General features: G+C 43.3%; 1 protein-coding gene across 4 annotated transcripts in view; it reads left to right on the top strand.

Annotated features, from left to right (window-relative positions):
* The window catches only part of ZZEF1 (zinc finger ZZ-type and EF-hand domain containing 1), a 140348-nt gene that overhangs the window by 96446 nt on the left and 21086 nt on the right, over positions 1–22816 (top strand). For all 4 annotated transcript variants that reach the window (XM_019013515.4, XM_063700523.1, XM_055367177.2 and 1 more), the window contains 5 exons: positions 3977–4127; positions 5781–5920; positions 13997–14274; positions 15287–15461; positions 16031–16163. In XM_019013515.4, the coding sequence (XP_018869060.2) occupies positions 3977–4127; positions 5781–5920; positions 13997–14274; positions 15287–15461; positions 16031–16163 (877 nt within the window). The remainder of the gene's footprint in view (positions 1–3976; positions 4128–5780; positions 5921–13996; positions 14275–15286; positions 15462–16030; positions 16164–22816) is intronic.

The raw sequence follows: 22816 nt of genomic DNA, 5'->3' as shown, positions 1-22816 counted from the left end.
TAGCTCACCAAGGTCCCATTCTCATGTGGAGGAATACAAAAGCAAAACTGGCCAGCAGAAACATCAACATTTTTATTATTTCCATTCAGCCAGAGAGTCAGTAGAAGACAGGCCACATAATCATCAAGCCTGTCTCTCAACCGTCCACATTTTTTCCATGAAACCTCTTCTGTAGGCGGCACTTTAGCCACCCACGGATTATGATGGGAACAAAGAGAACATTGTTAGGAGAAATGGGATTAATCAGTAGTCCTCACCTTTGAGCCTGGGAATATTTGTATCTTCTTGTGAGCCCTCAGCATCTTAAAACTAACCTTCCACCCATAAGCACTGTGCTTCCCCGTTTATCCTTTTATTTATGTCAGAATGGACTTAATAGGGTTTTTTTATGGGTTTTTTTTAATTCAATGGATAAAAATCTATACTTTTTTTATTTTTTTTGAGACAGGGTCTCACTCTGTTGCCCAGGCTGGAGTGCAGTGGTATGATCTTGGCTCACTGCAACCTCCACCTCCTGGGCTCCAATGATCCTCCTACCTCAGCCTCTCAAGTAACTGGGACTACAGGCACCCACCACCACGCCCAGCTAATTTTTTGTATTTTTAGTAGAGACGGGTTTCACCGTGTTAGCCAGGTTGGTCTCGATCTTCTGACCTCATGATCTGCCTGCCTCGGCCTCCCAAAGTGCTGGGTTTACAGGCGTGAGCCACTGCGCCCGGCCACTTTTCTTATTTTTTTTTGAGACGGGGTCTCACTCTGTTGCCCAGGCTGGAGTGCAGTGGTATGATCTTGGCTCACTGCAACCTCTACCTCCTGGGCTCCAACGATCCTCCCACCTCAGCCTCTCAAGTAACTGGTACTTCAGGTGTATGCCACCATGCCAGCTAATTTTTGTAGTTTTTGTAGGGATGGGGTTTTGCCATGTTACCCGGTTGGTCTCGAACTCCTGGACTCAAGCAATCCATCTGCCTCAGTCACCCAAAGTGCTAGGATTACAGGCCTGAGCCGCTGTGCCTGACCCATTATTTATTTTGATGCTCAAATTGTCCCATGTTTGGGCAGTGGAAACTGCTCCTCCCTGGCTTTTGTGTTCTTTTGATATGTTGCCATTATTTTTTGAACAGTTCCTTAATTTTTGATAGAGAAAGATGTTTCAGGCTCGTTTGAGGCCTTCCCTGCCTCAGGATTGAAATGGGACTTTTTCCAAAGAGGTCCCAGGGCACTGTTTTTATTCTTGAGCCATTCCCACCTTTTGAGTCCCCTTCCCACCCACCAGCAGCCGGGTGCACCCAGGGTATCCTGCCTCTGGCTCTTCCTCTTAGTCTTCAAGTAAAGCTGCAAGCAATTTCCAGCACTGTCCCCACAACTGAACCTGAGTGTTGCCACTACAGTGGCCATAAGGACTGTATCCCATTGGGGCCCCTAGGACAGATCACTGTTTTTCAACTCTCACATGCTTCTAAGCAACCCCAGGGCCCTGGTAAGGGTATCTACCTTTTCTCCCTCCAATGACTAGAGATACTTTTTGTTTTGAACAACTGAGAAACCAACCTTAGCCAGAGGCATCATCCAGAAGATTCTGTCTACAGTGTCCTGTGATAACAGGAAAAAAGATAAGTCATTTGCCACAACTTGGGAATTATATTGTCTTCGCAAGTGCCATATGGTACAGGGAGTATGGTGTCAGGTCTTTTCAGAGGGTACATTTAACAAAGCAAGTAGCTCTCCCAGTTTCATTCCTCTCTTAGAACAGTCTTACAGTCACATTTTTCTCAGAAAGAGGTTGAAGGTAGGATTGATGTTGAGGTTACATATGCAGAGGGGAGGATGAGTTAGGTACCCCTGGGAGACGGCATGTCACCTCCTGAATGTTTGGTGTTGAATCACACTCCACCTTTGGCCCCAAAGAGTGAAAGTCAACGTTTGGCCTTCTCAGACCTGAAGCTGGGGTGCCTCCACCATGCACAGAAGACTTCCCATGTAGCCACAGTTCCACACATAAGCCTGTGTGACAATAGGGAAAGGCACCCTGAGGGTCCCAGGAGTGCAAACAGTCACTGGGGGGATTCTGAGTGACTTCTCAGGAAATGCAGCTGACAGCTGTCACCTTGCCCATCTGGGCAGCTCACCACTAGACTCCTGATTCCAGAAAAGTCTCCCACCTCCAGGAAGGGCCCCTTTAACAAGTCTCATTGCCAGAATGGGATTCTCAAAAGGGCATCAAAGGTATGTTTATTCTGTTTTTTTAAAATAAAGAGGCCGGGCGTGGTGGCTCATGCCTGTAATCCCAGCACTTTGGGAGGCCAAGACGGGCGGATCGCAAGGTCAGGAGATCAAGACCATCCTGGCTAACACAGTGAAACCTCATCTCTACTAAAAATACCAAAAATTAGCTGGGTGTGGTGGCGGACACCTGTAGTCCCAGCTACTCGGGAGGCTGAGGCAGGAGAATCACTTGAACCTGGGAGGTGGAGCTTGCAGTGAGCTGAGATGGTGCCACTGCACTCCAGCCTGGGTGACAGAGCGAGACTCCATCTCAAAAAAAAAAAAAAAAAAAAAACAGCATCTGGGAAACAGCAGCTAGGAAAGAATGCTAAAACCTGGTAGAAAGGGTGTGATTAGTTAGGTTTAGGAGTAGCATCCGGTTTTGTTTGATCAAGTGACGTGTGTGGTTGGCTTTATGTGCACCTTCCATGTTAATTAACAAAGGCAAATTCTATAGAAAACTAAGAGAGGAAATATACACAACCCACAACTCTGTCCCACAGCCCACAGAATGCCAGTTTCTACAGCAATAAAATAGCTTCACCTGTGGCAGTGAAAACAATGTCATATTTCTAGGCTACAGAATCGATGTAGTCTTATCTTCATCATATTAAAGATAATGTTAGATATCAAGAATTTTCTAATTATTCTGTAAATAAAGGTTTGTTTGGTTTTCATACTGAAGAAAACAAAGTACATTAACGATAGTCACCAGAGTGTACTAGAAGGGAAGTCACAACTTTTTATACTCACAGAGTCAAAAGAAAAAGAAGTCTTTTTCCTCTGGGAACAACTTTCCATACTTGGTTTCTGAAAGCTGAATAGAATGTATGAGAGGTTTTTAATAGAGCCATTTCTTATGGGACTGCAGGCTCTGACAGAGGGACATTTGGAAGATGGGGGATGCGATGCAATGGTTACTATCTTATTTTTTTTGAGACAGAGTCTTGCTCTGTTGCCCAGGCTGGAGTGCAGTGGCGCAATCTCGGCTCACTACAACCTCCTCCTCCTGGGTTGAAGCGATTCTCCTGCCTCAGCCTCCTGAGTAGCTGGGATTACAGGCTCATGCCACCACGCCCAGCTAATTTTTGTATTTTTAGTAGAGATGGGGTTTCGCCATGTTGGCCATGCTGGTGTTGAACTCCTGACCTCAAGGGATCTGCCCGCCTTGGCTTCCCAAAGTGCTGGAATTACAGACATGAGCCATCACACCCAGCCCAACGGTTACTGTCTTAATTAGAATATAGATTTACCATAAGAAATGAGTGGCATAGGCGAGGCCTGGTAGCTCACGCCTGTAATCCCAGCACTTAAAGAGGATGAGGTGGGCAGATCACGAGGTCAAGAGATCAAAACCATCCTGGCCAACATGGTGAAACCCCGTCTCTACTAAAAATACAAAAATTAGCTGGGTATGGTGGCACGCACCTGTAGTCCCAGCTACTCAGGAGGCTAAGGCAGGAGGATCGCTTGAACCTGGGAGGTGGAGGTTGCAGTGAGCAGAGATCACACCACTGCACTCTAGCCTGGTTGCAGAGTGAGACTCTATCTCAAAAAAACACACAAAAAAGAAGAAATGAGTGGCATTTTCTAATGGCATTCAAAAGTTTTTTAGTCTATGAAGACTGGCTAATCATTAAAAAGTTATCATAATCATGGAGCAAACTTTGTTATAAGAAACCTTAATTCTTTTACACTTTTGTTTTTTTAGGGAAAGAGAGCTGTTCATGAGGAAGTCAGACCTGTAGATTTCAAGCAGAGAAATAAGGCAGATAAAGGTGTATCATTATCGAAGGATCCTTCATGCCAGACCCAAATTTCAGATTCACCTGCAGATGCTAGCCCACCTACAGGACTTCCAGGTAAAGACTATTTGACCATTATCTTCATCTCTTTCATCTTAAAATGCACATATACCCATCCCTGAGCTGTTTGTGGCACGCAGCTTGACATTGGCTAGACGCCAGGGGTGCGTGGTTTCTCAGTTCTGTTCAGATGGTGCTGATGACACCTCGAACGTCATCTTTCTTCACTTTGACTGCTTTCCTACCTTATTTATTTCCTGTATTTACTAAGTGCTTTCTATATGCCAAACACAGTGCTAGACCTTGGGGATGAAACAGACTGAATCAGACAGATAGACACGTGGTTCTTGCCCTCATGGAGCTCACAGTCTAGGAGGGCTTAAGACACAGGTGCAGGTAACTGTAATATGAGGCGGAATGAGGTGTAAGTGGGTGTTGACAGTGATTGGTGTCTGTCTGGGGCAGACTGTATCCTCATAAAGCTTTAGAGAGGGAGAGATCTAGGGGACCTTGAATGTGCTAGGATCTGCAATAGGGATGGGCATTCGGAGAAAAAAGGACAACAGGAGCAAAGGCCCTAAAGTAGAGAAGTCCCTCTTGGCAGGTGTGTAGGGATGGAGTGGAACACTAGAGGATGATAAAGGAGAGATGCTGCTGAAGGCCTCAGCCTGCCAGAGGATAGCAGCAGCAAGGTCAGAGCTGGCTTAGGAGGATTGAGGAGCATGCTGTGGGCTCAGGAGACTGGAGGCAAGTCCCAGCCTCCTCCTTATGGTGGCCCAGGAGTGCAGGATCTGCCCCACCTTCCTGCTCTGTGATGGCGGGGTGAGCACCTGGCCTTCTGCCCTCTCTGTCTGATGCTCATCTATGCAGTGTGTATAATTCTGAGTTCCAGAAAACAGTGTGACACTCCACATCAATCCAAATCATCAAAATTCACTGGAGTCTCATTCCCCTGAGGATCAGCATCCTGGTTCATAGGCAGTTTATTCATTCATCAAGTATTAAGTACCTGCCGTGCTCCAGAAACACCTCTAGGTGCTTGAGATACATCACTGAAAGAAACAAAAATCTGAAAGAAGGCAGACAATAAACAATAAATATAAATTATGTGGAATGTGAAAAGGTGATGAAATGCTGTGAGCACAGCAGAGCAGGCTCAGGGAAATGGGGAGGGCGGGGGTAAGAGAGCTCTGGGAGGACAGTCTTTCATTTAAACAGGGCTCAGGCAGGCCTCCTGGAGAAGGAAACAGCTGAGCGCAGACATGCCCAGCCATAGGCTTTTAAAATCCCAGCTTTAGGCCGGGAGCAGTGGCTCAGGCCTGTAATCCCAGCACTTTGAGAGGCTGAGGCAGGCGGATCACTTGAGGTCAAGAGTTCGAGACCAGCCTGACCAACATGGTGAAACCCCATCTCTACTAAAAATACAAAAATTAGCTGGGCAAGGTGGCGCACGCCTGTAATCCCAGCTACTTGGGAGGCTGAGGTAGGAGAATTGCTTGAACCTGGGAGGTGGAGGTTGCAGTGAGCCGAGATTGTGCCATTGCACTGCAGCCTGGGCAACAGAGTGAGACTCCCTCTCAAATTTAAGAAATAAATGAATAAAATCCCAGCTTTATTCCATAGCAGCACAGGGGACAGTGCAGTGGTTTACTTGCCTCTTCATACATGTGGAGATGCAGGCAAATTCTGAAAGTTTGTTTTACCACTTAGATGCTGAAGATTCAGAAGTGTCATCTCAGAAGCCCATAGAGGAAAAAGCAGTTACTCCAAGCCCTGAGCAAGTGTTTGCTGAGTGTTCCCAGAAGAGGATTTTGGGATTACTAGCAGCCATGTTACCTCCCTTAAAGTCGGTAAGGGCAATTTATTTTTAAAAGAGGGGGTGGTGGTATGCATAGAAAAAGGTTTTGGAAAGCCATATACTGAAACAAATGATGACAATCATCTCTGTATCCTTAAGGGTAGGATTAGAAGTTATAATTATTTTCTTCTGACCCTTTCTATATTTTGTAAATGTATATATGTGTGTGTGTGTATAAAACAATATATATAATGCTTATAATGATTTTTTCTACCTTTTTATTTTGAAAAGTTTTAAGCTCATAGAAAACTTCAAAGAACAATGAATGAAGATCTTCACCTAGATTCACCAGTTGTTAATATTTTGCTTTATCTCTGTTTATATTTTTTTCCTGAACTTTTGAAAATGAGTTGAAGCCATCATTGACACTTCACCCTCAATACTTCTCTCCTTAAAGTACATTCTCCTATATAACCACAATGTCATTATTATGCTTACAATTTTTAGCATTGATAGAATAGTTTTATACATATAGCCTAAATACAGATATTCCCAATTATCCCCAAAATGTGCCTTACAGGTTTTTTTTTTTTTAATCAGGATCCTCTTAAAAATTCCGTTGTATTTAGATGTCATGCTGATTTTGTCTTTAATCTCCTTCCCTTGCCTTTTTTTAAACTTTCAAAACATTGACATTTTAAAGACTCTGAACAGTTTAGGTATGCCTTCGTTATTCTTTTTCATAATTTTCTAGACTGTTCCTGTAAATATATTTTTTCCATATGAACTTTAGTGTCATTTTTATCATATTAAAGAAGAGATCCTGTTAGCTTTTTCACTGAGCTGATAATGAATTTATTTATTAATTTAGGAATAGCTGACAATCTTTACAGTGGTCTCCCACTTTTTCTAGTAAACAGAGAGGAATCAGAGACAAAGCTAGCAGGCTGCTGAAACAGGATTTTCCAAGTTGGCAGGACTCTGGGGAAGGGACGGTGCCCGCAGGACCCAAGGTTTGGTCCTCAAGATTTTTGAGTCCAAGGACTTTTTTTTTTAGCAGTTTGCCTGGAGATGCTCAGACTCAGAGGAGCATTTTTACGTGAACTTTTACGTGGGAGTTGAGGCTGATTTATAAATCAGTCACAATTCACAGGGGTATGTGTCTGGCAGGAAAATCATTATGTGTTCTGTCTTGGTACGGAAATCCCTCCAGAAGACCACACTGTAGCTCAGAAGGTTGTATGGTGCACGTGGAACTAGAATGAGAACAGGATACTGTGAAGATGTGTTTTTCTTCACCTGGATGAATTGGCCGGACCTGTCTAGGTAGCTGGTAATTCACCTCTGAAATCAGTACCCTCAGGCTTGGACAGTGCAGTCACTATCGTGGTCTTATGCCTGCCCTCCCCAACCTTTGGAGGCTGAGCAGGCACATCAGCCAGAGCCTTTGTTCTCTCTTAATAGCCATGACTGATTTCTGCTAACTTTAGCTGCCTCAGCTGCCTCCGTGTCAATTAGAGCTGCACCTTTTCCATAGCTCACTGGGTAGCACGTTGAGCAACCATCTCTTGGGGTAGGGCCCTTCTGCAATTGGCTCGTAGCCTTTTTATGTTGATTTTACCAATTTCACTGTAAGAGTGACCTTTTCCTGACTGGATCTCAGCTATGTTATAACCATGTGTGTTACGGGCAGCCAGCTTACTTCTGATGGGATGACCTGGTTAACTGCTCTGTGCCAGCCGACTGTCCCCATCCCAGCCCTGCTCCAGTGAACATTTTTCCCTGCCCCTTCCTATTTTCTCCTTTTTTTGTAATCATTCATGAAGTCTGTATCATATTTCTTATAGAAACATGGTTATAGTTAAATTTTTACCCACTTTTTTCAGCCTGTATTTCTCTCTTAATTAACAGTGTAACCTTTTTACCTTCTCTTCCAAACAAAGTGAGACCTTTTATTCCTTGACAAGATGAGATGCTTTTATTTCCCTCATCATATCCCAAGTGTGCAAATTATCTGTAATTTTAGCTCTGGATCATTTGGTTGGTTGGCTGCTTTGGAGTTTTTTGTTGTATCTTTTGGATTTTGCCTCTCTCAAACTACTTTTAGAATTGTAGACCATATGGTAATTAATGATTGATAGTTACAGTGTTGGCTGCATGTTATTTATTAGTTACTATTTCTTCCTTCTGAATTATTTAGTTCATTTTTTGTTGTGCTAGAATACTTCCTCAAGTACTTTTTGAGGAAAGGCTACAGGTAAAGATGGGAGACAGTCTGGGTGTGGAATTACAGGGACACAGTCCTTTTCATCCGGACCCCTGTGACATTGCTGCATAGTCTTCCACCATCTAGAACAACCGATGAGAAGTCCAGTATTAACATGATATCAACTGATTTTTTTTGCCTAAATATTTTCTTTTTTTAACCCTTGGAATTCAGACGTTTCATTAGACCATGTCAAAATAGATATTATCTCTGTGAGAAAGGTTTTGTAAAATAATTTTTAAAAAGATGTTCTCGGCCGGGCATGGTGGCTCACGCCTGTAATCCCAGCACTTTGGGAGGCCAAGGCGGGCAGATCATGAGGTCAGGAGATCGAGACCATCCTGGCTAACACGGTGAAACCCCATCTCAACTAAAAATACAAAAAAATTAGCCGGGCGTGGTGGCGGGCACCTGTACTCCCAGCTACTCGGGAGGCTGAGGCAGGAGAATGGCGTGAACCCGGGAGGCAGAGGTTGCAGTGAGCCAAGATTGTGCCACTGCACTCCAGCCTGGGCGACAGAGTGAGACTCTGTCTCAAAAAAAAAAAAAAAAAAAATGTTCTCTTTCTATGTGCCTTCCCAGCATCATTTGCTTTTCTGATTAAAAACTCCATTTTTACTTCAGCTAAGGAAATGCCTTTCTGCCATTGTTTGGCTTTGCTTCTGTGTCTGCCCCATTTGCATCTCCTGGATGCAGGGTGGATTTGTTTGTTTGTTTGTTTGTTTGTTTGTTTGTTTGTTTGAGATGGTGTCTCACTCTGTCCCCCAGGCTGGAGTTCAGTGGTGCAATTTCAGCTCACTGCAACCTCCACCTCCTGGGTTCAAGCGATCCTTGTGCCTCAGCCCCCTGAGTAGCTGGGATTACAGGCGCATGCCACCATGCCCAGCTGATTTTTGTGTTTTTTTAGTAGAGATGGGGTTTCACTATGTTGGACAGGCTGGTCTAGAACTGCCGATCTCAAGCAGTCTGCCCACCTTGGCCTCCCAAAGTGCTGAGATTACAGGCGTGAGCCACTGCGCCTGGCCAGGATGGACCCCTTGAATCTACCCTCCATCTTTTCTTCAGTTTGGTTGTATTTTTCATGTTTATCTCTTGTTCTGGGAGATTTCATTAAGTTGACTTTTTAAAATCACCACTGAGGTTATTTTCCCCTAATAATCTTTTTTTTTTAGCAGGCACTTTGGAGGGCAAATTATTAGTTTTATTTTAGTGTAAAAACTGCCTAGATAGAGTCCTATAAGGAATATATAAAGAACTCTTACAACCCAGTAATAAAAAGACCTCTGTCACCATAGGTTAGTTTTGCTTGTTTTGAAACTTTGTATAGCTGGAGTAAGTCGCTGCATTCCTCTTGCCTGGTGGTGGTGGTTTTTTTTTTTTTTTTTTTTTTTTTTGAGACAGAGTCTTGCTCTGTTGCCCAGGCTGGAGTGCAGTGGAGCAATCTCAGCTCACTGCAGCCTCTGCCTCCTGGGTTCAAGTGATTTCTCGTGCCTCAGCCTCCCAAGTAGCTGGGACTACAGGAATGTGCCACCACACCCAGCTAATTTTTATATTTTGAGTAGAGCCGGGGTTTCACCATGTTGGCCAGGCTGGTCTTGAACTCCCGGCCTCCAGTGATCCACCCACCTCGGCCTCCCAAAGTGCTGGAATGACAGGCGTGAGCCGCTGCACCCGGCCTGTGTCTGGCTTCTTCTGCTCAACATTATGTTTGTGAGATGCATCCATGTTATTGTGATTAGTTTCCTTTATTCCTTTTCGCTGTTATCCAGAATTCCATTATATGAATATGCCATAATTTTAAAGTTCACATTACTATTGTTAAGTGTTTCTAAACTGGAAATTACTCCAGATGGTACTATGAGCACACCTGTCTGTGGCTTTTGATGAGCATCTGAATGCAGGCCGAACTTGGCCTGCCAAACAGTTTCTGCCGTTGTTTGTACCAGTTCACACTCCCTGCCAAACAGTTTCTGCAATGTTTGTACCGGTTCACACTCCCGTGGCAGCACATGAAAGCTTTATTTGCTCCATATCCTCTCAAATTTAGAAATAATTACAAACTTATGTAAAAGTTAAAAGTACTATACAAATAATTTTGTGCCTGAAAGTTGCCAAGTTCATGCCATATTACTTCTAAATATGTTAGTGTGTGTTTTCTACAAACAAGGAGATTCTCATGTGTAACCAGACAGCAGTCATCAAAGTCAGAGAAATTAACATCAGTACATTGCTGCCATCTAATGCTTACTCCCTATTCAAGTTTCACTAGTTTGCTCCAAAAGTGTCTTTCATGGCAGGAGGATCAGAATTAATGTATAGGCCAGGCACAGTGCCTTGAATCTGTAATCCCAGCACTTTGGGAGACCAAGTAGGAGGGTTGCTTGAACCCAGGAGTTCGAGACCAGCCTGGGAAACATAGCAAGACTATCTACAAGAAAATAGAAAAATTAACCAGGCATGGTGGCACACACCTATAGTCTCAGCTACTTGGGAGGCTGAGGCAGGAGGATCACTCGAGCCCAGGAGGTCGAAGTCATAGGGAGCCAAGGTTGCACCTCTGCATTCCAGTTTGGGCAATAGGGTAAGACTCTGTCTCTTAAAAAAAGAAAAGAAAAAGAAAAAGAATGAATGTGTAGCAGTTTGTTGTCATGTCTTTTAATCACCTCTAGTCTTTAACAGTTATCAGTCTTTACTTTCGTGATCATGATGCTTTTGAAGATCACAGGCCACCTATTGTGTGGAATGTCCTCCTCTTTGGGGTTGGAGTTTATCAGATGTCTCCTCATAATTAGATTCAGGCTTTGCCTCTTGGGCAGGAAAATCACAGATGAGATGCTGCATTCTCATTGCAGCCTGTCAGGTGGAACACAGTTTTGACGTATTTCATTACTGATCATGTTTACTTTGATCACTGGATTAAGTGGTGTCCATTAGCCTTTTCTACCATAATCTTTCTCCTTTTGTTATTAGTAAATATTTAGTGGGGAGAGTCTTTGAAACTATGTAAATATCCTGTTTCTCATCAAACAATTTATTTATTTAGTTAGTTATATCATTATGGGTTCATGATTTCCTGTTTTACTCCATGAGCTATAATCCATTATTCTGATTACTTATTTTGACCAGTGGGAACCCATTCACGCTGGCTTCTGTGTCCTTTTGACATATCCCCATCATTTCAGCACTTCTTAAATTCTCCCTCCCCTCGCCCTAGAATCAGCCATTTCTCTAAGGTGACCTCATTCCTTTTGGTAGAGGATAGTATTTAGAAATGGCTTGAGCACTAGGTGGGTTCATTGCTAACAGGGTGTCACTGCTCCCAAGTCTTCTCAGTGCGGGCGGGCGGGGTGCGGGGAAAGAGAGAGAGAGAGAGAGTGTGTGTGTGTGTGTATACTGTATATATTTATTTAGAGCAGTGATTCTCTTTTTTTTTTTTTTGAAGACGGAGTTTCCCTCTTGTCGCCCAGGCTGGTGTGCAGTGGTGCAATCTCTGCTCACTGCAACCTCCGCCTCCCGGTTCAAGTGATTCTCCTGCCTCAGCCTTCCTAGTAGCTGGGATTACAGGCATGTGCCACCACGCCTGGCTAATTTTTGTATTAGTAGAGATGAGGTTTCACTATGTTGGCCAGGCTGGTCTTGAACTCCTGACCTCAGGTGATCCACCCACCTCGGCCTCCCAAAGTGCTGGGATTACAGGCGTGAGCCACCGCGCCCGGCCTTAGGGCAGTGATTCTCAAACTGAAGGTATCCAATATGGCTATTTGACAATGCCTTGAGACATTTTTGACTGTCACAACTCAGGGAATGCTCCTGGAATTCTAGCGGAGTCTAGACTATAGGAATGCTGCTAAACATTTCTAAATGCACAGGTGCCACTTACCCCACACACACATGAGAATTATCAGACCTAAATTTCAGTAGCACTGAGGTTGAGAAACCCTGATTTAAAGAATCCAGTCTTTAACAGTGAGAATCCTGGATCCCATCATCCTTCGTATAATTACCTACTGGATCAGTCTCACATCTCTGCTGCTGTTCTTCTTTTGAGGTGTCCTCCTTTCCTTGTTTCGACTCTTTTTTTTTGGACAGGCTGTAGTGCAGTGGTGCAATCTCGGCTCACTGCAACCTCTGCCTCCCCGGTTCAAGCGATTCTCCTGTCTCAGCCTCCTGAGTAGCTGGCATTACAGGCGCCCACCACTACACCCGGCTAATTTTTATATGTTTAGTAGGGACAGGGTTTCACCATGTTGGCCAGGCTGGCCTTGAACTCCTGACCTCAGGTAATCCCCCTGCCTCGGCCTCCCAAAATGCTGGGATTACAGTGGACTCTTGACATGGATACCTCCCCACCACACTTGGGTCTGTCTCTCTAATCCAGGTTGCCCCCTTGCAGTGAGACGACCTCACCCGCAACAGGCTGCTACTCAGTGGCAACACTCTCCTTATGCTGTTTGGACTCTGAGCCCCTGTGTGAGGGTGAACTCCCCGCACAGATGCCCTCACCTCTCACCTTAGGTTCGGACACTCACATCAGGCTGCTCTTCTGTGCTTTTGCCCTCCTCACCTCACTCGGAGCCCAAGCTCCAACTCCAGAGGCCTGGGCATTCCTGGGCTTGGGTGACTTCCTCACCCACCTGTGCTCTGACTCCTCTGCCAGGCCTTCTCCATGGAAATTCCATACCCTGCTTGGGTTCTGACACCATGTGGCCTCCACCAGACCAACCCCCTGCCTAGATGCCTTCTGAGTTCTTGGACTGTGACACCCCTACCAGGCTGCCGTGTCAGAAGGACGCCTTCTTGAGAATCACTTTTTATTTCCAAGAACTTTTTGTTCTTTGATTGCTTTGTTTTCATACTATGGATATAGTGGCCTCTTGAGTCACACTGAGGATAACAACTCAGACATTGTAAAAGCTTTCTTCAGTTTTGTGCATTTTTTTCCCGTGGAAAATAACAAATGGTATAAGTATAGAAATGTTTGTACCAGGCCGTTTAGCTGAATGGTTTTTATAGTAATGAAGAACTGGAAACAAAGTATTAATAAGTTGCAAGACACTATTTAAAGAAAGAAAAACAACTATTTAAAATTTTAAATTTGTTTTACATATACATACATACACAAATATATATGTATACACACAGACATGTTGTTTGTTTTTTGAGACGGAGTCTCACTCTGTCACCCAGGCAGGAGTGCAGTTGGCATGACCATGGCTCACTGCAGCCTCCACCTCCTGGGCTCAAGCAGTCCTCTCACCTCAGCCTCCCAAGTAGCTGGGACTACAGGCACGTACCACTATGCCTGGCTAATTTTTTGTATTTTTTGTGGATACAGGGTCTCACTATGTTGCCCAGGCTGGTCTTGAACTCCTGGGCTTGAGTGACTCTCCCGCCTTGGCCTCCCAGAGTGCTGGGATTACAGGTGTGAGTCACTATGCCTGGCCTATTTTACATATATCATGTGTAAATATGCATAGAAAAAGGTTGAAAGACTATTCATCAAACTTAACAGTTGTTATCTGCTGGCCATGGTTGCAGGGAGGGGATTTAGGGGAGCTTTAACTTTTGCGTGTTTCTGAATTATTTAAATTATTTTACAATGGACATTTTGAAAGGTGAGGGGGACACCAAGTATTTTAAGTTTCTTTTTCAGGGTAAATAAATATTAGAAGTAGGATTGTAAGATGAGAGCTGAGGATGTTTATTTTGTAAGTGATTATACATATGGCATTTATGAAAGCTACAAGCATGATTCCGTTAGCACTAGGCCAGCTGTAAATAAGGTAGGAGGGAGATATAATATTTAGCAAGTTTGGTTATGTGGATTTTGTACTGAACAGATTTCTCTCCCTCTCTTGGCAGGGCCCCACAGTTCCCCTGATAGACCTGGAGCACGTCCTTCCACTCATGTTTCAGGTTGTCATCTCAAACGCAGGCCACCTGAATGAAACCTACCATCTCACCCTGGGTCTTCTCGGCCAGTTAATTATCCGTCTTTTGCCAGCAGAGGTAGACGCCGCAGTGATCAAAGTCCTCTCAGCCAAACACAACCTGTTTGCTGCAGGGGACAGTTCCATTGTGCCAGATGGCTGGAAAACCACCCACCTGCTCTTTAGCCTGGGAGCTGTGTGTCTGGACAGGTAGCCTTGGTCCTCGCTCCTCTAACCACCTGCCCTCTATCCCACCTTGGTGTTTATTTGTTTAAGTTGAAGGTCTGGCTGTTGATTAATTTCGGTGTGCTACAGTTGTGTTGTCTGAGAGTTTTGTGGAAATAGAATTAGGTTCATGAGCAATGCTGTCAACCCACATTAAAACTGTGCTTAACACCAATGTTAAAACAGCTGAGCAGTCTCTACACTGGCTGCTGATTCAACTCTCTAATGAGGCATATTCTGTTTTTTATGAGCGGTAAGTGTGGGCCTTGAGGTTGAAGCAAATAAATCTGTTTTCATTGTAAAAGTAACATAACCACAACACCAAATTTGGAAAACAGAAATGAAGGAATAAGCTGGGCACGGTGGCTCACATCTGTAATCCCAGCACTTTGGGAGGCTGAGGCGGGTGGATCACGAGGTCAGGAGTTCGAGACCAGCCTGGCCAACATAGTGAAACCCTGTCTCTACTAAAAATACAAAGAAAATTAGCCGGACATGGTGGCGTGTACCTGTAATCCCAGCTACTCCAGAAGCTGAGGCAGGAGAATCACTTGAACTCAGGAGGCAGAGGTTACGGTCAGCAGAGATCGCGCCATTACACCCCAGCCTGGACGACAGAGCAAGACTCCGTCTCAAAAAAATAATAATAATAAAAGAAGGAAAAAAGTCACCCTGACTTGTACCATTTTAATACATCTGGTGCTATCTCACTACATTTTCTTCTGTGTTTGAATATGAGTGTGCATGTGCACACACACAGGTGATTTTTATAGAGATTTTTGGAAACACAGCCGTAGGGTGAGTATGTAAGTAACAAGTCTTGATTTTGTTTGCTCTTTTGCTCACCATTATACAAAAAGCATTATTCTGGTAGTTTTTAAGCTAGTTAATGAATGGCTCTTTGAAGGCCTCTGGGTCTGCCTTGGAGTGTAGTGAGCTCTAATGAGTTGAGTTTGGAGCCCTGTGTACTGCCCCTAATGGAGCTCTTGCCTTCCAGCCGGGTGGGCTTGGACTGGGCGTGCTCCATGGCAGAGATCCTGCGGTCACTCAACAGTGCCCCACTGTGGCGTGATGTCATTGCCACCTTCACAGACCACTGCATCAAGCAGCTGCCATTCCAGCTGAAGCACACCAACATCTTCACCCTACTCGTGCTGGTTGGCTTCCCCCAGGTACCACACTCTGAAGGCCTGAGGGCCTGGTCACCCCTTCCAGTCTTCACTATACACACCAAAGCCTCTGTGGCTTCTGGATATATAGGCATAGATCTCTTTGGAAGCTTTTTCCTTTGCCCGTACACCTTGCTTTCGTAGTATTGAAGTATTGTCAAGATTATGGGATGGTTTATTCAACTTGCATTTTTAACGGTAAAACATTTGACTCATTTATTAGCCAGTAGTTGGCTTTGAATAATAGGTGACTGTAATATATCAAATTACAAAGAACTTCAAAGAAAATTGTCTTTCATTTTGGCATTCATCTTGACCTTATTTCTAATCTTCATGTCCCTCAACTGATTAGGACAAAGGGGCTGTAAAAACATGGCCTCATCCAGCAAGGACTTAAACCAATTCTGTGCCAGCCTGTGCCAGACTCTTTGGACTTAGAGATGAGAAGATCCCTATCCTTGCGTGCTTGTTGAAATCAGAGGCACAATCAAAGGGGGCTGGGCTTATGGCTAAGAATTCTTTCTTGTCTCCATGTTTGAGCTGCCTTTCTCTCTCTGTCTACCACGTTCTAGGTCCTCTGTGTGGGAACCCGCTGCGTTTATATGGATAATGCCAATGAACCCCATAATGTGATCATCTTGAAGCACTTTACTGAGAAGAACAGGGCTGTGATTGTTGATGTCAAAACTCGGAAGAGGAAAACAGGTACCATGCGTAATTATTTTTTTCTAAGAATGGAAGAAAAATGCCTAATCCCTCCGTACCCTAAAATCAATGAAATTACCTTGGCTCTTGGCCTGCGTGTGATTTTTTTTTAAGAGCAAGTTATAGCTCCCCGAGCTTCTTTTTCCTTATTTCTGAAATGATGTATTGAATTGGGATAATTTCAAAGGCCCCTTTCCATGCTGTCTTTTTGTGTATATGGCTCTGTGTTTTTTGGTTGGCTAGATACATAGGTTCTGAACATTTAATTTCTCCATTTGCTGGTGTCATTTGCTTTCTATGGGTCATTTAAACATGTTACGGAGTCAGGTGACTACATGGAGTCAGGTGGCTGCACTTAAAATAATTGTATTAGAATTCATGTAACTTTCCATTTTGTTTTATCAGTATAACATTGAAAGTATTATATCACAAATGCCCTTTTGACTTAGTTTGCCAAGGCCCAGGCAATCTGGAGTACCTACCCATTACATTCCCAGTTCTGCTCGTGAAGCCATCTGCATTTTCACTCAGCGTCAGCATTAGGCAGTGTCTGTGCTGTTTTCGTGTATGTAAATGTCTAAGATCTTTTCTTTTGCGTATGAACATCCATTTGATCCAGGACCATTTGTTGAACAGGCCATCCTTTCTCCATCGAATTATCTTGGAATCTTGTCGAAAATTGACACACATGTATCTATTTATGGATTCTATTATGTTTCATTAATCTATATGTCCTTACTTCAGTACTACACTTTTTTTACTATTGTAAATTTATTTATTTATTTATTTATTTATTTATTTATTTATTTATTTTTGAAACCAAGTCTCACTCTGTTGCCCAGGCTGGAGTGCGGTGACACGATCTCAGCTCACTGCAACCTCCGCCTCCTGGGTTCCAGCGATTCTTCTGCCTCAGCCTTCCAAGTAGTTGGGATTACAGGCACGTACCACCACACTTGGCTAATTTTTTGTATTTTTATTAGAGACGAGATTTTACCCTATTGGCCAGGCTGGTCTCAAACTCCTGACCTCAGGTGATCTGCCTGCCTCGGCCTCCCAAAGTGCTGGGATTACATGCATGAGCCACTGCGCCCAGCCTAACGTTTGTATTTTTAGTAGAGATGGGGTTTCACCATGCTGGCCAGGCTGGTCTCAAACTCCCGACCTCAAGTGATCCACCTGTCTCGGCCTCCCAAAGTGCTGGGATTACAGGCATGAGCAACCACATCTGGCCAGACTATTTTAAATTTGTATAAAATTTTGAAATCAGGTCTTTCAGCTTTGCTCTTTTTCAGAATTGTTTTGACTCTTCTAGTTTCTTTGCCTTTTTGTGTAAGTTTTAGAATCAGCTTCTATAAAAGAGTTTCTATCAGTTTCTATAAAAGAGCCTGCAGGAGCCAGGCGCAGTCGCTTACACCTGAAATCCCAGCACTTTGTAGAGACCCCTATCACTACATAAAATAAAATAAGTAGCCAGGCGTGGTGGCATGCTGTAGGCCCAGCTACCTGGGAGGCAATGTGGGAGGATCACCTGCAGTGAAATGTGATCTCCACTATAGCCTGGGCAACACAGCAAGACCCTGTCTCAAAAAAGTATATGGCCTTCTGGGATTTTGGTTGGCATTGCATCGAATCTATAGATTAATTTGGGACAATACCTTAACCAGACAGATGTTCCTCAGTTTATAATGGGGTTATGTCCTGATAAACCCATTATAAAGGTTGAAAAATCATTACGTTGAACCATTCTAAGTCAGGGACTTCTATATTGAGTGCATGGTACATCATTCAGTTTATTTAGAGAATAAATTTAGGTTTCTTTAATTTCTCTCAGCCTGGGATATTGGGGTATGAGCCGTCTTCTCTTATTTTCTGATTGTGGCAATTTATGTCTTCTCTTTTTGTTTCCTAGATAGTCTAGCCAGAGATCTATCAAGTTATTTGATCTTTTCAAAGGACCAACTTTGGTTTCATTGATTTTTCTTTTATTTCTGTTTGCTGTTTCTTTGATTACTGCCCACATAAATTTCCTTATTTCTTCTGGATTTGTGTTTAATGTGTTGTTACTGATTTTCCGGTTTCTTTTCTTTTTTTTTTTTTTTTTTTTAATAGACAGGATCTCACCATGTTTCCCAGGTTGATCTCAAACTGCTGGGCTCAGGTGATCCTCCTGCCTTAGCCTCCCAAAGTGCTGGGATAACAGGCATGAGTTACCACACCTGGCTGCTTTTCTGGTTTCTGTCTTTTTTTTTTTTTTTTTTTTTTTTGAGATGGAGTTTTGCTCTTGTTGCCCAGGCTGGAGTGCATTGGCATGATCTCAGCTCACTGCAACCTCCACCTCCTGGGTTCAAGTGATTCTTCTGCCTCAGCTTCCTGAGTAGCTGAGATTACAGGCACATGCCACCATGCCTGGCTAATTTTTGTATTTTTAGTAGAGACAGGGTTTACCATGTTGGTCAGGCTGGTCTCGAACTCCTGACCTCAGTGATCCACCCGCCTCAGCCTTCCAAAGTGCTGGGATTACAGGTTTCTTAAGGTAGGAGCCATCACTGATTTGAGACCTTTCTTCCTTGGCAATAGAAGAATTTTAATGTTGTGCATTTCCTTTTAAGTATGACTTTAGCCACATCCACTATTTTTTTTTTTCTTTTTCAGTGTCCCTTGGATTCAGTAGGAACATCTCACAATTTTTTTTATGATATATTATCATTTTCATTTAGGTCACAATATATTTTCCAATTTATCTTGTGATTTTTTTTTCTTTGCTCTGTGGATTATTTAAAAGTTTGATGTTTAGTTTCTTAATATTTGGGGGATATTCCAGATATCGTTTGGTTGTTGATTTCAGGTTTAATTCCCTTGTGGTCATAGAGCATATTTTTAATTAGTTCAGTCCTATTATGAATATTATTACAATTTGTTTTATTGTCCAAAATTAGGTCTGTTTTCGTGGAGTTTCCATGTACACTTGAAGAGAATGCATGTGTACTATGTTGTTGGTGGAGTATCCTATAGATGTTAATTAGGTCAAGTCAATGGATAATGTTATTCAAGTCTTCTGTGCCCTTACTGATGTTTTATCTACTTGTTCTAACAATTCCTGAGAGAGGACTATAGAAGTTTCTAACTGTAATTGTATGTTTCTCTTTTTCTTATGAAATGTCCCTTTTTTATCCCTAATGATATTCCTCATTCTGAAATCTAATATTTATATAGCCTCTCTTGCATTTTTAAAAATAGCATTTGCATAGAATAGTCATCCTTTAGTATCCTCAGAGGATTGGTTCCAGGACTCCCCACAGATAGCAAAATTTGTGGATTAGTCCCTTATAGTTGGCTGTTCATATCTGTGGGTTTTGCATCCAGAGGCTCAGCCAAACTCAAATCAAAAATACTCTTGGCCCTTCATATCCATGGGTTTCACATCTTTTCACTTTAACCTGCCTGTGTCTTTACATTTAAAGTGGATTTCTTGTCTTTTTTAAAAAAAATCCAATCTGATAATCCCTGTCTTTTAATTGATGTGTTTAGACCATTTACATTTATTGCAGTTATCAAGATGGTTGAATTTAGGATTTTTTTTTTTTTTTTTTTGGAGACAGAGTCTTACTCCATCACCCAGGCTGGAGTGCAGTGGTGTGATCTCGGCTCACTGCAACCTCCACCTCCCGGGGTTCAAGCAGTTCTCCTGCCTCAGCCTCCCAAGTAGCTGGGATTACAGGCACCTGCCACTACATCCAGCTAATTTTTGTATTTTTAGTAGAGATAGGGTTTTGTCATGTTGGCCAGGCTGGTCTTGAACTCCTGACTCAGGTGATCCGCCTGCCTTGGCCTCCCAAATTGCTGGGATTACAGGTGTGAACCACCATGCCTGGCCAGTATCTCACTTTTTGAAGCAAAAAAATGTAATGTGAGATTTATGTCATATAGAAGTAAAATGTGTAACAGCACAAAGAATGCAGTGGAAAATGTTGTAATGTTCTGACACTATATGTGAAATGGTATACTATTATCTGAAGGTAGACTATGATAAGTTAAAGGCATTCAGTGTAAACCCTAGAACAACATTTAAGAAATTATTTGAAGGTACACTACTGTAAATCCTAGAGCAACCACAACAAAACCCAAAAAGATAAAGAGCCAATAGTGGAAATAAAATGAAATCATTAAGAAAAACAAAATAACCCAGCACTCTGAGAGGCTGAGTGAGGTGGGAAGATGACTGGAGGATAGGAGTTTGAGATCAACCTGGGCAACATAGCAAAATTCTATCTCTACAAAAATAAATAAATAAATGATGATGAGGCCAGGAGTTTGGGGCCAGCCTGGGCAGCATAGCTAGACCCCATCTCTACTAAAAATAATTTTTTAGAAAGCCAGGTGTGGTGACACACACCTGTAATCCCAGCTGCTTTGGATGCAGAGGCAGGAGGATCACTTGAGCCCAGGAGATCAAGGCTGCAGTGAGCTATGATCATGCCACTGCACTGTAGCCTAGGTGACAGAGCAAGAGCCTGTCTCTTTAAAAAAAAAAAAAAAAAAAAAAAGGCCGGGCACAGTGGCTCATGCCTGTAATCCCAGCACTTTGGGAGGCCGAGGCGGGCTGATCACCTGAGGTCAGGAGTTTGAGACTAGCCTGGCCAACATGGTGAAACCGTGTCTCTACTAAAAATACAAAAATTAGCCACATGTGGTGGTGTGCGCCTGTAATCCCAACTGCTAGGGAGGCTGAGGCAGGAGAATCACCTGAAACGGGGAGGCGGAGGTTGCAGTGAGCCAAGATCGTGCCATTGCACTCTAGCCTGGGGAACAAGAGCAAGACTTCTCTCAAAAAAAAAAAAAAAAAAAGTGAGATATTGCTGGGTGCGTAGGTCTTATATCTGTAATCTCAGCACTTTGGGAGGCAAGACAGGATCGCAAAGCTTGAAGCCAGGAATTCAGTGCCAGCCTGGACAACACAGCAAGACCCTGTCTTCTACCACCCCCCAAAAAACAAGAGAGAGAGAGATTTCAAGAGATTTTAAAATGAGAAAACATTAGCTTTTATATTTAGCTATCTATTTTTCATTGCTAGTGCTCTTCATTCCTTTGTAAAGATTCAGTTTTCCATCTGGGATCTTTTTTAGTTTGCGGGGGGGACCTGAAAAACTGCGCTGAACATTATTTGTAGTGCAGGTCTGCCGTGACATAATCTCTCAGTTTGTCTGGGGGACTTTTTTTTACTTCATCTTTGAAAGATAATTTTGCCAGGTAAAAAATTCTAAGCTGAGTTTTATCTTAGCAAATACTTTAAAGATGTACTTTAAATACTTTAAAGGCTGGGTGTGGTGGCTCACACCTGTAATCCCAGCACTTTGGGGGGCTGAGGCAGGCGGATAACCTGAGGTCAGGAGTTTGAGACCAGCCTGGCCAGCATGGTAAAACCCTGTCTCTACTAAAAATACAAAAATATCTGGGCGTGTGGTGGACACCTGTAATCCCAGCTAGTTGGGAGGCCAAGGCAGGAGAATCACTTGAACCTGGGAGGTGGAGGTTGCAGTCAGCCAAGATCACGTCATTGTACTCCAGCCTGGGTGACAAGAGCAAAAACTCCGTCTCAAAAAGAAAAAAAAAGATGTTTGTCTATTGTCTTCTGGCTTGTGTAGATTCTGGGATGAAGTCTGCTGTCATTCTTCTTTTGCTACATTTTTGTAATGTCTCTTTTTCCTCTGGCTATATTTTTAGCAATTCAATTATGCATGTGCCTTGACATGATTTTCTTTATGTTTCTTCTGCTTAGGTATTTATTGAGCTCCTTAGATTTACAGTTTTCATCAAATTTGGAAAATTTTTGACCATTATGTATTCAAATATTTTTTCTGCCCCCACCCCCATCTCCACTAGGACACTTCCACTCTCACTGTTGGAAAGACAAAGTATTCCCAGCTCTCTGTGAGCTCCAGGAATTGTTCTGTCTACTGTAGCTCTTTCTCCTGCCCCAGATAGTTTCCTTTCACAGAAATGTGCAGGTCAGTATGCAGCCACAGACTCGTGAGTGACTCTGTGGATCTCCGGAGAGCTCTCCCCAACCCACCCCTCTCTCTCTGCATCTCCCTGCTCTGATATTCTGCCCTGTACATTCTAGCTGCCTTGACCTCCCTGAACTCTGATCTCTGTTTCTTTAATTCATTGAGACTGCTGGATTCTGCCTGGATGTTTGCTTCCCACTTTGCAGCACTTTGCTTTCCCACTTGGAAATCATCTGCAGATAGCTGGTGCTATTGGAGGGCTGATCTAGTTTATATCCCTTCTCTCAGGGATCATAGTCCTATACTACCTTTTGCCCAATATCTGCAAGCTGTTGTTTCATGTTTTTTCAGTGTCCTGGTTGTTTAAGGTGGGAGAGTAAATCCAGTCTCTCTTGTTCTGTCTTGTTTGGAAATGGAAATCTCATGTGTAGTAATTTTTTTTTTTTTTTTTTTTTTTTTTTTGAGACGGAGTCTGACTCTGTCGCCCAGGCTGGAATGCAATGGCACGATCTTGGCTCACCGCAGCCTCCACCTCCTGGGTTCAAGTGATTCTCCTGCCTCAGCCTCCTGAGTAGCTGGGATCACAAGCGTGTGCCACCACACCTAGCTAATTTTTGTATTATTAGACGGGGTTTTGCCATGTTG

This window comes from Gorilla gorilla, chromosome 19 (assembly GCF_029281585.2).
Source record: "Gorilla gorilla gorilla isolate KB3781 chromosome 19, NHGRI_mGorGor1-v2.1_pri, whole genome shotgun sequence".
In the NCBI taxonomy this organism is placed as follows: domain Eukaryota; kingdom Metazoa; phylum Chordata; class Mammalia; order Primates; family Hominidae; genus Gorilla; species Gorilla gorilla.
Note: the sequence above shows the minus strand (reverse complement) of the source record. Positions and strands in the feature narration are given on the sequence as shown.